Source organism: Remersonia thermophila, chromosome 7 (genome assembly GCF_042764415.1).
Source record: "Remersonia thermophila strain ATCC 22073 chromosome 7, whole genome shotgun sequence".
Lineage (NCBI taxonomy): Eukaryota > Fungi > Ascomycota > Sordariomycetes > Sordariales > Chaetomiaceae > Remersonia > Remersonia thermophila.
In genome coordinates, this window is record NC_092223.1 from 1,462,650 (window position 1) to 1,475,967 (window position 13,318).

Below are 13,318 nucleotides of genomic sequence, written 5' to 3' on the forward strand. Positions count from 1 at the left end.
AGCCCATCCGGGCCCATCCGGGCCCCACATGAGGCCTTGGGCATTGCGTCGGACTGGATCGGTGCGGCGTGGCCAGGTCCATTCCAGTCAGACCAGCCGGTCAGTAAGTCGGGGCTGGCTCCGGCCGCCAAGAGATAGCAGGGCATGAGCGATGCCCTGCCACGTCCGGCCGTGGTGCTCATCTCGATCCCCAGTGCCGTCTTGCAGCGGCCAGGATCGGAGCCAAGGACGAGGCGCCTGTCCAAGAAAGCTGCCCTGCTGCGAAGCGTAGCAATCTATTTGTCTTGCGTCGTCTTTCCGATCATTCCCGCCAATACCGTCAGGGCCAAGCCGAGAACTTGCTTGGGACCAAGGACACGGGGGCGAAGGACTCGTGTGGGGTGGTTGCCAAAACCCCGATCGCAAGGGGGAAGGAGAGCGAAGTAGATCGGGGACCCGACGGGACCCTGGATTCCGATCAGACAGGACCCACGATGCTACTGCGTACTTGTAGTACTAGTACATATGTACATGGGAAGCATGGGAAAGGGTCTTTGGGTCCGGTTTTCCTGCGAGATGCGCAACGTCTCTAACGCCAACCTAGCAACATCCATCCGGCGTCAAAGGTTGTACCGATGGGCCGTCCAAGCCGTCGGAGCGAAGAGAGACGCCATGAATCTGTGGCACGGGGCCGCCAGGGGGTGGGGATTGTTGATGTTGACCAAGATCGATCCCGGTCAGATCCATGCCCGGCGCCGCGGCGCCGGAAGGGAGATCCACGTTATCCACCGAGGTGGGTCCCGCCAAGCGCCCACGCTTCAACTGACGCTAAACCGCGTTGGGTCCATCTCTCCACGGAAACACGGAAACGCGTCTCTCTGTCTACTGTGTACTGTGTATGTACTGTGCACTGTGTGTATTTCCCCCCCCCCACCACCATCGAGGGAATGGTCATCAACCATCTTTCTTCATCCAACCCACAGGGGTGACAAATCGCCGATCCGCACCTCTGGATTCCCATGGCAAGGTGATCGAGAATTATCATCTCCCCTGGTCAGGCCGCCATGCCTCGCCTTCTCCAACGCGTCCGCCGCCCCGAGGCGTCCGCTGGACGCCCCAGGCCCGGTGAGCCGGCCGACGACGATGATGTCCCGCTCGAGCTGCCGCCGTACGAGCCCCCCTCGTTTCCCATGGACGAAAAGACGGTGGATGCGATCAAAGCCATGTGCAGCAACAGCAACCCCGACGGCTCGCGGCGCCAGTACAACAAGCACCTTGGCAGGTCCACCGAGTACCTCTGCACCCTGGTCGGCGCCATCAACGACACGCTCCGTGCCAGGAAGCAGTCTTTGGCGAGCATGGCGGAGAGGCGCCAGGAGCGGGGTGTCCAAGAGCCGGACGAGGACGAGCTCTCCCTCCAGCAATACATCGCCGAGCTGGAGGCCACCATCAACGAACTTACCGACGCCTCCGAGAAGGCCCTGCGCTTCGTCATTGACTGCCGCGCCGAGCTGGAGGATCATCCGGCCGTGCTGGAGAAGGTGTGGAGCGGTCTCCATCGGCGGCCGGGGGCACAGCAAGGAGAGAGAGCAGAACGAGCAGCAAGGAAGAGGACAAGAGAGGCACGGCGTAGGGCGGGCGGGGATGAGGAAGACGAGGATGGTGCCGAAGCGGGCGCGGACGCGGCCGACGAGGGAGAAGCCCCGCCCGTCGCCAGCATCAAGGAACTCCTCGAGGCCTCCCGCAAGGCAAAGGCTGACGAGTACGAGGCTCTCGGCGCGTACGAGCGGTACGCGCTCCACAACGACTACATCAAGTTCAAGCAGATCTGGCACGACGCCGTGCACGCCGATGACAACATCCCGCTGCCCGATGCGACCACCTGGTTCGACGAGCTGGGCAGGCCCAACAAGAGCGTCGTGGCCAACGACGACGACGATTTGGTGGTCGAGCGGGAGATTATCGACCTGAAATGCCCGCTGTCGCTGCAGGTCATGAAGGAACCGTACAGCAACCACCGGTGCAAGCATACCTTTGAGAAGTCGGCCATCTTGGAGTTTCTCCGAAGCAGCGGGGGCACGGGACGATGCCCCGTCTGCTCCAAGGTACATCTCTCTTTTGCACATTTCCATCTATGGCCGATTTCCGGGCTCCTCATCGGCAGATCGCAGGAGATGCTGACGCGCCGCAGGACGTTCGCATCAGAGACTTCTACCTCGACGAGGTCATGCTCCGGAAAATCAAGCGGGCAGAGGAGGCAGCGAACCGCGCCATCGACAACACCTCGGATATTGACCCCGAAGATGATGACGAACCTAGCTTGGTCATCGGAAGAGCGACCCACATCAAGAAGGAAAAAGATCGAGCGCGACAAAGGATGGAGGAAATTGACCCAGAAGACGACTGATGACAAGAAAAACGTATATGTATGTCGTGCCCTCGCTCCAGTCGCGCCATCGCCCGCCGGTGCATCCTCCCGCTGTACAGACGCCGCACGTGGCAGCCCACATACTGGCATCCGCCGTGTTTTGTGTAATAATGACCCAGTGCCCTGGTCCCGGCGAGGAGAGGCCCATCGCACGACATCACCCCGGCCCGTTCTCCATGGCCCCAGGAGCAGCGACTTGATGAAAACCCACCCTCGCACCCCTAAACGTACACCGCTCCGGCAGCAACAGCTTCGATGCCAACGCCATCACGAGACTTAGCTCATGGGAAACCCAAGGCCAGGCGGATAGCCATAGCTGGCGTGAACTCCATGCACGGAGGACAATGCTTCGTGTCCCGTGTCCGACCCGGTCGGGGAGGCTGCCATATCGCGAAGGTGCGCTTGCCGATACCCAGCCACCGGGCCAGACGAGTAGCACCCCTGGCTGTACGACTGGTACGCGCCGCCTCCGAAATGGTGGCTCAGGGGATAGCCGACATCATGTCCGACGACGGGGCTGGGCGACGGCGTAGGCGGCGAGTAGGGGAATTCCGTCTTGACCAGGGAGATGGAGCTGGGCCGCAAGGCAGCTCTCGTTAGCTCACGACCCCCGCAACGACAGCTCCCGAGCGGCGGAGAAAGGGGGCGGGGGGCGCGCGGCATACCTCCTCGAGTAACCGCTGCTCACCGATGGTGTCCCGAGGCTCATCGGCGGGGTCAGCATGCCGCCCGGCGCGGCCAGGACCGGTATGGTGCTGCTCGCCCCGCCGCCCGCGGGGCTGTAGTGCTCGTGCTCTTCCGAGTCCGGGCTCGGGCTATCCTGCGGCGAGTGCCGCCGCAGGCTCATTTCGCTCAGGCGCCGGCGGCGCGAGTACTTGTGGATGCCCCAGCGGTCGAAGCGGGAGCGGTAGGCTCGAGTTCTGGTTCGAGGGGGCAAGGGAGGCGTTAGATAAGGATGGAGCATTGCGCGCGCGCGCGCGCGCCGGGAGGAGAAGGGGGGGGGCGGGGGGCCGAAGGTAGATTTCTTCCTGCGTACGGCGAACGCAGGAAGCGAGCTCACACGTACGAGGCTCTGAAGCCATATCTTTGAAGCATTACCCGCTGGACCTCACGGAGCGGCTTGTTGTTGTGTTTGTACTCGGCCACGATGATCTCTCGGTACTTGTCCCATTGTTTCGTCATGGCGTGCGGACGAGAGGTTGGTGGTTGCGCTTGGAAGGGAGCGTACGACGGCGCCTGAAGTGCGAAGCTGGAGCACTGCAAGCCGGTCTGGATGCTTGGAAGAGGGATGGGAAACGATCAAGAACAAGCTCAGGGGCCGCTGGGGGGCAGTGGAGGATGCTGGAGGATGAGAAGGCAAGTAGACGGCCTGGTCATCGCAGCAATACCCAGGGACACCAAGGAGGGGAAAGCATCATCGGGTTGGGCTCGCGTGTGATATAAACGATTCCTCAACGGAAGCAGGCCGTGAGGAGGTGTGTTATACGTGGACGGCGCGATGTCAAGCCTCGAGGCCGCCTCAAACCACTACGGGCCGGGCAACGGGCCGGCTCTGCTCTCTGCGTTGGTTTGCCTCGAAGCCGAGAGGAAGGCTGCCAATCAAGCAGCAGGTGGAATGATAGATCCACCCGAGGGGAGGAAAAAGCAAACCGCTCGAGCGCAGAGAGGCCCCGAGGGGGTGGACGATGGGATGGGTACGTACCCCTTTGCACCCTCAGGCGCGATGCTTGCTTGGAATACCCTATGTGATACCCGTGGCTCTTCTGCCGTGCACGGCGGCCCGGGTACCCCAAGCGAGAGAGAGAGAGAGAGAGAGAGAGAGAGAGAGGAAGAGAGATGCTGCTGAGGTTGGCGAGGACAAGCCAGTTACACATGGGTCTCTCTTTTTTTCTCGCGCCGGTAGCGACAGAAAACCCAAAGCCTCGCATGGCCTTCTTTGACCATGCCAACATCAGCCGTTCCCGAGGCGGCCAAGGCGAGGCAAGGCTGTATGAAACAGGGCGTCAACCCAAAGGTATTTATCATCCCACACCACAAAGACAACTCGGACGGATGGACGGCTACCTACAGTTTCTTCTCCTCCTCCCAACCAAACAACCAAACCGCACTCCCCCCGCTCAAAGTCGCTGACACACGTCCACCCCCCTTCCCCCTCCCCCCCCCCCCCCACCGAACCTCCACGATCCGTCGCCGTCCATCCACAGCCAGCTCCCACCCTCCATGACCATACCAGTCCAATCAGGACCCCTCACACTCTCTCGCAAAGCTCTGGCACACCACCTCTCCTTCTCCAATCCCCAACTCCAGAGCCCGGCGGCCGAGAAAGGCCAGGACCTACTCCGCACGCCCGCGATCACGCCCGCGCACGCACACACACACACGCACACACACACACACACACACACACACACACACACACACACACACACATACACAGAGTCTCTACACACACACACACACACACACACACACACACACACACACATGTACATACACACGTACATACACATACACACATACACACAGACGTCCCGTCTCCAGGTCATCCGGGCGCTCTGGTCTTGAGGCCTGACACGTGGTGTACGTCCAGCGCGCCCCGCCTGCATGGAGAAACGAGGCTCCCGAGGTTTCCATTGGGGAGGAAGAAGGGGGGGGGGGGGAAGATGCTGGACGGCTAGACAGCCTCGGAAACGATAGAATCTGGGGGAGGAGGGAGGGAGGGAAGGGTCAGAAGCCCCCATTTCAGTCTAGGGTTTCGGGTACAGACGCCTGACGGCGGGATTGGCTCTTCCATACATACATGCAGTCTGCGGTGCGGGGGAACGGATGGCCGGGGAGGCTGGCTAGCTCTCGTTGCTGCTGCCCCAGATATCTTGCGTGCGGTCTACCCCATCCGCAGCCGAGTTGGAGGCTTGGAGGCCTTTGGGCGTTTTGTGATGTTGGGTAGGTGGGAGCAGTACGTGGAGGGAGAGGGGGGGGGGGAGGGAGGGAAGGATGCAGCTTTGCAGCTTGCAGCTAACAGCTAACAGCTACCAGCTGTTGGCGTCAATGCCGAAGATGTAGGGAGCATGTCTCAGGCTGGAGAGGGTGAGGGGGGGAAAGCGGGAGAAGGAGGCATGATTCGTGGAGACCTCATTCCCTATGTTGATGTTGATGTTGGCGACGGCTTCGGGGATTACACGACCTCCCTACTTAGTTACTTCGCTGCCTATGCCGCTCGCCCAGATCTGCCTGCTGCAGCAACGGTCCATCCTCGATAGATATCTAGGTACCCATGCCCCGAAGGGCCGTTACCCTTCCCTCGAGGAACTAGCTATAGCTCCCTAGCTGCCTTGTCTTGAAAGCACCCCCTACGCGGACAGAGCGCACGCCGCAAAGCAGACGGTTGCTACGTCCTGCGTCTGTCTTGTCTGGTGGTTCGCGGCCAGACGGACCCCCAGCCCGGTCCAATGCATCTTCAGACAAACCACCGCGCCCGTTCGTTCGGCACGTAGCTCCTCCCCCACCCCCCCCCCCTTTCTCCCGCCTGGCGTGCGTACCAACCCCACGCCCGCCCACCCTCGGAGCTACGCCCGAGACCGCCCGGAATGCCAGACACGTAACCCAGACGTCAGGAGGACCGTATGGGCCTACGGCTCCTCCTCGAGGCTCTGCTCGTGCTGATGGATGGTATGCGTTGTCAAGTGAGCGTGCCGGCCGAAGGGGGGAGGAGGAGGAGGAGGAGGGGGGAGGGGGGAGGGGCTGGGTTTGACGATATCACGCAATCGCTTGTTTGTTGGCTGGCTTGCTGGCTTGCTGGCCTTCTGGCTTGCCGGCTTGTCCGCCCGCTTGTACCTCCCGAGGTTCACAGGAATGGGGGATGATAACCTTATCCATGGTTTCCCATTGCGAGGACGACCGGTGTGATAAAGAGAATGACGAGGATGGGGGGGGGGGGGGTGGGGGGTTGGAGGGTAACACCTAATCTATGATTAGCTCGCGGGGCAAATCGTCTTGAACGGCCTGCAGGCTGTCTGGCTCCCGGTACCTAGCTAGCTAGCTAGCATTAACACGCCCGAGGCCGTGATTCTGCAAAGCTGCCCTGCTCAACCCCGAGCTGCCGAGCTGTTTTGGGCCCATGCAGGCGCCGTGCGGGAGCCTGCATCGAGATCTAGGGGGACAACCCTGGCACCCGTAACGCGGAAATCCCACACCTGTCTGTACTGTGTATAGTAGGCACATGGCTCTACATATCTCTACGTCGACGTCGGGACCTCGGGATCGCTGGTCCCAGGGAGGTCTACGAACCCCGTGCAACATCGGCAACGCCGACGGGAATCTTACGCCTCGACGAGACCGTGCCACAACGTCCTCCATGACAGCAGCCCAATTCCCCGCCCCCCTTCCCTACGGCCCCTAGCTAGCCGTGCTGGTAAGAGCGCACACACGCCCTCGTACGCCGCTTGGGGTAAAAGGAAGGACCTGAGCGTGAGGAAAGCAGAGCTCGGGATTTCTTCCTACGGTGTATGTCTCGTGACAGCACCGTCGCCTGGTTTTTTTTCTTTTTTCTTTTTTTTTTTTTGGGGGGGGGGGGGGGGGGGGGATCAGGAGGTGTGCAGATGGCATGTCACCCGGGTTGCCAGAGCCCTGCTGACAGGCGTCCTACTTCCTTTGCTACCTAGGTCCCGGGACCGAGGCTGGCCATGCCAAAGCCAAAAGGACCATAAGGACCATGTCGCGTCAGACACTTCTGGGTCGCAGGCACTTTGGGCCGGAAACCGTACCCCTCCACGGGATGGCGGGGGCTGGCGGCTTGCTGCTCTCCAGCTATCGTGTGCAACTTGAAGTGCGCACGTTCCTGCCCAGCCGCCGTTCAAGAAGAGGTGTCATTTGGGCTATTTGGAGGGGGGGAGGTGGCACAGCTGTTCGTCCAGGGTAAAAACAAAAAAAAAAAAAAAAAAAAAAAAAGCGCCGTTCGGGAGCTTGACCCGCGGCGCGGCATCTATGGGCCGGCCGACGGGGGGGGCCGGTGTAGGAATAAGGGGGCTCATCCACCGGGTCGTGCACTTCGAGGCGTCCTCCTTCCCGATGGCGTTGTGACCCTCGAGGTGTACTATATGCGCTTCCTCCTCCATTGAGCGGCGGAAAACCCGCGGACGGGAGGGTGAGGTGACCGCAGACAAGGGCATGAGCTGGTGGGCGTCCTGGATGGGGGACAGGTGGCTCAGGGGTAGGCAGTTCACGCATGTCGCGTGAGGGCTTGCCATTGCGGGCATCAGAGGTACAAGGTGGCGAGTTGCCTGGTCAACCGAAGGTATGTCGAGGTTCGCTACGATCCAAGGTTGTTTCTTTTGGATCCGCCGCGGTCTTGATGCGCCGGGGACGAGGAGAGAGGTGTCCCAGATAGGTGAGCACGCCAGCAGCTTCGATGCTCCTAGGAATGCGTTGCGAGACCCAACAAATCCCACCAGTCCTTTTTTGTTGTTTTCTTTCATCCTCCTTCCCGCTCATGACCATATACACGGCTAGAACGTACAGCAGGCAGAGATGCCTTGCCCTGCCGCCGTATCCCTAGATGCCATTTCACCGGCCTCGTCGACGTCTGACACTTCGATGACCGGTGAGCCCTTGTGCGTCTCCCAGGCGCTGCACCGGGGAGGATGACCTGACGTGGACGCCCTGCTCCCGCGCTTCGCGCCCCTGGGATGCTCCACGGCGGCCGGCGGTGTTACGCAACGCCTTCTCCCGCGGATTGTTTGACACGGTAATAGGTGATGGATGCAATGTCACACACATATGTGGTATATAGAGGCTGCGGTAGGTTCTTTTGATGTTGACGCCACCAATATTCAAGGCCCCTGACCTACGGTAGCTGTTGTCCCCCGGGGGGAAAGGGGCCGGGAACGCCTTACGCAGCACACGCAGCCAAACAGGCCGGGATGGAAAGCGGAAGTTCGCTTAGGTTCTGAGCCTGATATACGCACCCCCCCCCCCCTTACTTCTAACCCCAAGCTCCGCGCCCGGTACAGGAAGAAAGCGTGCCTCTCGCGCGATGCAAGCGACCCAAAGCACGCTTTGAAACCAAGGACAAGCCAAAGCCAGGCCGGCCTGCTGCCCCCATGCTACCCTTTCCCCCGTTCTCGGATGGGCCATCCTTTCCCCCTTTCTCAGATGGGCGTCGCGGAAATCTTTTCGAGATCCTGCCTCACCACCTGCCAGCCGTCCCTCTGCGCGCCGTCGCCCGTGAAGAAGGTCGCCGACTGCTGGTTGCCGCGGAGCAGCCACTCGACCCAGCGGGCGCCGGCCACGCCGTACTTGCCGCCGTTGTACTCGGTGTAGGTGCCGCCGTGGCCGACGTTGAGGTTGCCCTTCCACTTGGGCACCCCCCAGGCCATGTTGTTGTAGTCGCGCTCGCCGTTGCCGTAGGCGATGTCGGACGGGCCGCCCATGAAGAAGAAGACGGGCTTGCGGAACTCCCGCGCGGCCGTGTGGTTGTCGAGGAGGCCCGAGTTCCAGATGCCCACGGCGGCGACGCGGTTGTCCCAGATCTGCGCGTACGCCTCGAGGCCGCCGCACGACCAGCCGGCCGCCAGGATGCGCGAGGCGTCGACCTGCTCGAACCCGGACCCCTGCCGGCCGGCGTTGTAGTAGATGTGGTTGAGGGCGTCCGTCATCTGCTGCGCCGTCGTGCTGCCGCCGCCGCGCGGGGTGCCCTGCGCGATGACCAGCACGCCGTGCGAGGCGATCTGGGTGAGGAACGGGGCCTGGCCCGTGCCGTCGGCCGAGCAGCCGCCGTTGCCCCACAGCAGGACGGGGAGCTTGGCGCCGTAGGGGATGTTGCGCGGCGCGTAGATGGTGTGGCGCGGGAGGGCGCCGGTGGTGTAGTAACCCTGAGCAGGACGGGGAGGTTAGCTGACGTTGCCGCATCTCGCCGAGAGAGGACCCGAGCCCGAGCATGGGTCGAGAGAGGACGTACCGCCGGGGAGAACGGGCCGGTGCCCACGCCGGAGTTTTGGCGCTCCTCGATGACGACGGGGCTCGCCGAGACGGCGGCGGCCGCGGAGAGCAGAGCTGTCAGGGTCGGGGCCTTCATGGTCGGTTGTCTTGTTCTCGGCTTGGCCTTTGCTTAGACTGGGGGACGACTGGCTGTTGACGTGGAGGGGGGGCGTCGACGGTCGAGGAGGGTCGCCATTCCTTCCGCCTCCCTCTTCTCCCCCCCCGGCCTTATGTACTCGTTCCTCCCAGCGGCGACTCGTCGGCGTCGTCGGCGTCGTCGGCGTCGTCGTCGTCGTTGTCCATCCCACGTGCCGGCGTGATTCCTTGGTCTTCGATGACGAGCCCCGGCAGTTGACGCATGAATGGCGCGGTTACAGCCGCCCCGGATTTGGGGACACGCTCTGTAGATTAACTTTAACCGACTTGCCCGATCCTGAATTTTTGCGCACCCGAGATCCTGGTAGACATGACCGTTGCCGTCCCGGGTAAATTATGGCGTGGCACGAATGCCGAGGGCCTGGACGTCCCAAGACGGATGCTCCCGGTCCGGAGGTCACGCAACGCAGCAGAAAAGAGCATAGGCGTTCCAGTAAGGGGTCAGATCCGGGGACGCTGAGAAGCTGCGGATATTGAACGTCGCAAGTATTCCCTAGATGGTGCACCTGTCGTCCTCGGACCTAGTTCTGGCGCGCCGCGGGTTGAAGTGCTCCTAGATTGCTGGAAGGACCCCGGGCCGTTTCTCGAGCGTTGGTTCCGGGTTAATAGCGAGCTTCTGGTCACGGTTCAGTTTGTTGTCTTGACCAAGATCCGCCGCCTAGCTCGGCAGAGGATATCGGCATTGATGAAGCGGTTCTCGTCGAGCCGTGGGCCGTAGGGAGGCAAGTGAGGGTGAAGGCCGAGACCGCCGGACGACGCTTAGGTACCGACCGTGCCGTGCTATACATACAACGAGTCGTCGAGATGTCAAGCCAACCGACGCATCACGCACCTCTTGTCGCTCAAAGCTGGGTTTCGAGGCCCCGCCCTCCCTCCGGAGCAGCCACATTCACAAACATGCCTCATGGGAACGTATGAACCAAGCCAGCACGGGGAACCGGAACCAAGCATTCCAAGAAGGGCTCGGAATGAAATTAACCAGGGCAGGGTATAGTACTGCACTCAAAACATGGTAAAAGAACCTAGACTGAAATGCAAGAACAACCAAGATCTGGCATCCCATCCGTCTCGCCGCGGGGAATATAATTAAAGGGAGACGGGGAGGGGGGGGAAGATTCTGAGCGACACATTAAACCAAGCGTTTCCAGCCAACTCATCCAAAGACCACAACCGATGCATTGTGTTTTCCTCAAACCTTGGCCTCGGCAGCCTTCTCCGACGCCGCCGTCGCCGCGGCCAAAGCCTCCGGCGCCGGGGCCGCCGCAGGGGCCTCCACGGGGGCCTTCTGGTCCGCAGGCGCAGGCGCAGGCGCAGGCGCAGGCGCAGGCGCGGCCTCGGTAGCAGGAGCCGCAGCAGGGGCAACGCCCGTCTCCTGAGGCTGCGGCTCGGCGGCGGCGGCGGCGGCGGCGGCAGGCTTCTCCTCGGTGGCCGGAGCGGGAGCAGGAGCAGCAGCCGGAGCAGCAGCAGGGACGGCAGCCGGAGCGGCAGCCGGAGCAGCAGCAGGGACGGCAGCCGGAGCGGCGGCCGGAGCAGCGACAACGGCCGGAGCCGCCACCGGGCTGACCGGCTCGCTCGCCGCCGCCGCCGCCGCCGCCGCCGTCTCCAACGGGCCCGCCGCGCCCGTGACCTGGCGGATCACGTCGAACCACTTTTGGGCCTCGGCGGGGGAGTGGGCCTTGAAGTTGAGCTCGGAGGTGCCGGCGAGCTTGCTGCTGAAGTGGCCGGAGCGGTCCTTGCCCTTGACCGAGAACTTTCCGTCGCTGGGCGTGGTGAGGACGGCGTCGGGCAGGTAGATGCTGAGCTCGGGGACGGGGTCCTGGCGGACGTTGTCGTCGTCCTTGAACTCGTGCAGGAACTTGGCCGGGGTGATGACGTAGTAGCCCGTCGAGTAGCCAAACGAGAGCTTGTTGCGCGACTTGCGCTCGAGGGTGCCCTCGAGGAGGGGCTTGGTGGACGGGTGGGCCATGTTGGGGAACTGGATGGCCTCGACGGTGCGCGGGGCGGCGCCGGGGTCGGCGAGCAGCGCGGCCGAGCGCTTGACGAAGGCGTCCCACTCGAACTCGGGCGGGATGCGCTGGGCGGCGGCCAGCATGTCGGCGTGCAGGGCCTGGACCTTGGCGGCCTGGCCGCCCGTGAGGCTGGTGAAGGTCTCCATGGCCTCGTGCAGGACGTCGATGATGTGCTTCTCAAAGATCTCAAAGTTGGTCTGCACGGCGACGAGGTCGTTGTGGTGGTTGTTCTCCTCGATGACCTGCTTGCTCAGGCGGTGCAGCACGCCGCGCGAGACGACGTAGGGGTCCTCCTGGGCGCTGATCTTGCCGCCGGCCGACTCGAACGAGGCGGTGTGCTGGCCGAGCAGCTCGATGTGCTTCTGCGTCGTGTTGCGGGCCTTTTCCACCTCCTTGGCGCTCTTCTCGGCGCCGTGGGCGATCTCCTTGGCCTTGTGCTTGATCTCCTTGTGCAGGCGCTCGAGGATGGGCAGGGCGGTGCCCTTGATGTTCTTCTCGGTCTCGAGGTTGGTGTTGATGAGGGCCTGGGTGTTGACGCGCATGTTCTCAAAGAAGCCGGCGATGCCGCCAAGGCTCTGGTCGAAGTGCTGCCCATGCTTAAGGGGCTTGGAGATGGTCTGTGAGGGGGGGAGGTGTCAGCGGCGTGGTGGGAGGGCTCGTTTCGCTCCGGGGCGGTCCGGGGCGGTCCGGGGCGGTCCGGGGCGGTCCGGTCGGCAGGGGGGGGTTTCGCCTTACCTTCAACACCTTCTCGTACTCCTTCGCCTGAGACTTGTGGATCTTCTCGACGGCCTCGACGTACTCCTCGAGGTTCTCGACGGCATGCTTCCAAGCATGCAGCCTCTGCTCGAGAAGCTCGGCGGTCTACGGCACGCGTCAGCCACGGTCCGCACCTCACACCGCCATCTCTACGCCCCAAGGGGAGCGCCCTACGCTGCTCGGGTCCTGGTCCGGGACGGCCTCGTCGCTGGCGAGGCTGGTAAACCCGGTCTCGTTCCTCACCGGCGCGGCTTCTTCGGGGATGGGAGGGATCGCGGCGGCCGTGGTGACAGCCGGAGCCGGGCCGTCGCGGCGGAGCGGGCGCCGCAGCAGGAGCGGCGGCGGGAGCAGGAGCGGCGGCGGCGGCGGCAGCGGTAGTAGCAGCAGTGGTGGCCGCTGTCAGATCAGCCGACTTCCGCTTGTCCTGCTTGTCTTTGCGAAGGCTCGTGAACCGCTTCATTTTGGCGAGAGAGGGGGAGAGAGGGGGGGAGGGTGTAACGATGCTGCTGCGTTCGTCCGACTCGAGCGGTCTGTCTGATGTCAGAAGTCAAATCCCGACCGACGGAACGGATCGTTATGCAAGAAAAGAAGAGAAAAACAAAAAAAAGACGCGGTTCGTCCCACGCGACGTTTCTCTTCCCCGTCCCCCCTTTTTGAAACCAACGGAGGACCCGGGACACGTCTCCGAGACGGCGCCGGGACGACGTGCGCCACGGCGCCAGCTCACAGCTCCACCGAACCCCCCCTCGCACGCCCGACCAAAGGAAGCGAACTAATAACTACACAGGAGCCATCGGAGGTAGCGAGCGGTAGCTCAACACCAAAAAGATCAAGTTAGGCACAACTCACCTCAACCCAATGGATCTGCAATCGGCCTCTGGCGCAACGATACGGCACACAAGAGAGCAAGGGAATGAATGGAGGGAGAGGGGGAGGGGGTAGCTCTCGAGCGACCTAGCTATCTATCTATGTATCCATGCACTGGACGAAGGACGAGATTGGGCTTTCGAGGTCG

General features: G+C 62.5%; 4 protein-coding genes across 4 annotated transcripts; 1 reads left to right on the forward strand and 3 right to left on the reverse strand.

The window, feature by feature from the left end:
* Positions 1-1,043: 1,043 nt before the first annotated feature.
* Positions 1,044-2,386, forward strand: VTJ83DRAFT_7371 (uncharacterized protein; the record flags this gene model as incomplete). Its single annotated transcript, XM_071014186.1, has 2 exons — positions 1,044-2,084; positions 2,171-2,386. The coding sequence occupies 2 exons, from the start codon at positions 1,044-1,046 to the stop codon at positions 2,384-2,386; spliced, it is 1,257 nt and encodes a 418-aa protein (XP_070863588.1).
* A 297-nt stretch (positions 2,387-2,683) lies between these two features.
* Positions 2,684-3,589, reverse strand: VTJ83DRAFT_7372 (uncharacterized protein; the record flags this gene model as incomplete). Its single annotated transcript, XM_071014187.1, has 3 exons — positions 2,684-2,981; positions 3,073-3,327; positions 3,474-3,589. The coding sequence occupies 3 exons, from the start codon at positions 3,587-3,589 to the stop codon at positions 2,684-2,686; spliced, it is 669 nt and encodes a 222-aa protein (XP_070863589.1).
* Positions 3,590-8,553: 4,964 nt separating this feature from the next.
* Positions 8,554-9,479, reverse strand: VTJ83DRAFT_7373 (uncharacterized protein; the record flags this gene model as incomplete). The annotated part of the gene is made up of 2 exons (XM_071014188.1): positions 8,554-9,276; positions 9,363-9,479. The coding sequence occupies 2 exons, from the start codon at positions 9,477-9,479 to the stop codon at positions 8,554-8,556; spliced, it is 840 nt and encodes a 279-aa protein (XP_070863590.1).
* A 1,248-nt stretch (positions 9,480-10,727) lies between these two features.
* Positions 10,728-12,763, reverse strand: VTJ83DRAFT_7374 (uncharacterized protein; the record flags this gene model as incomplete). Its single annotated transcript, XM_071014189.1, has 4 exons — positions 10,728-12,164; positions 12,283-12,408; positions 12,478-12,520; positions 12,717-12,763. 4 exons carry the CDS (start codon positions 12,761-12,763, stop codon positions 10,728-10,730), a joined length of 1,653 nt encoding a protein of 550 aa, XP_070863591.1.
* Positions 12,764-13,318: the final 555 nt, after the last annotated feature.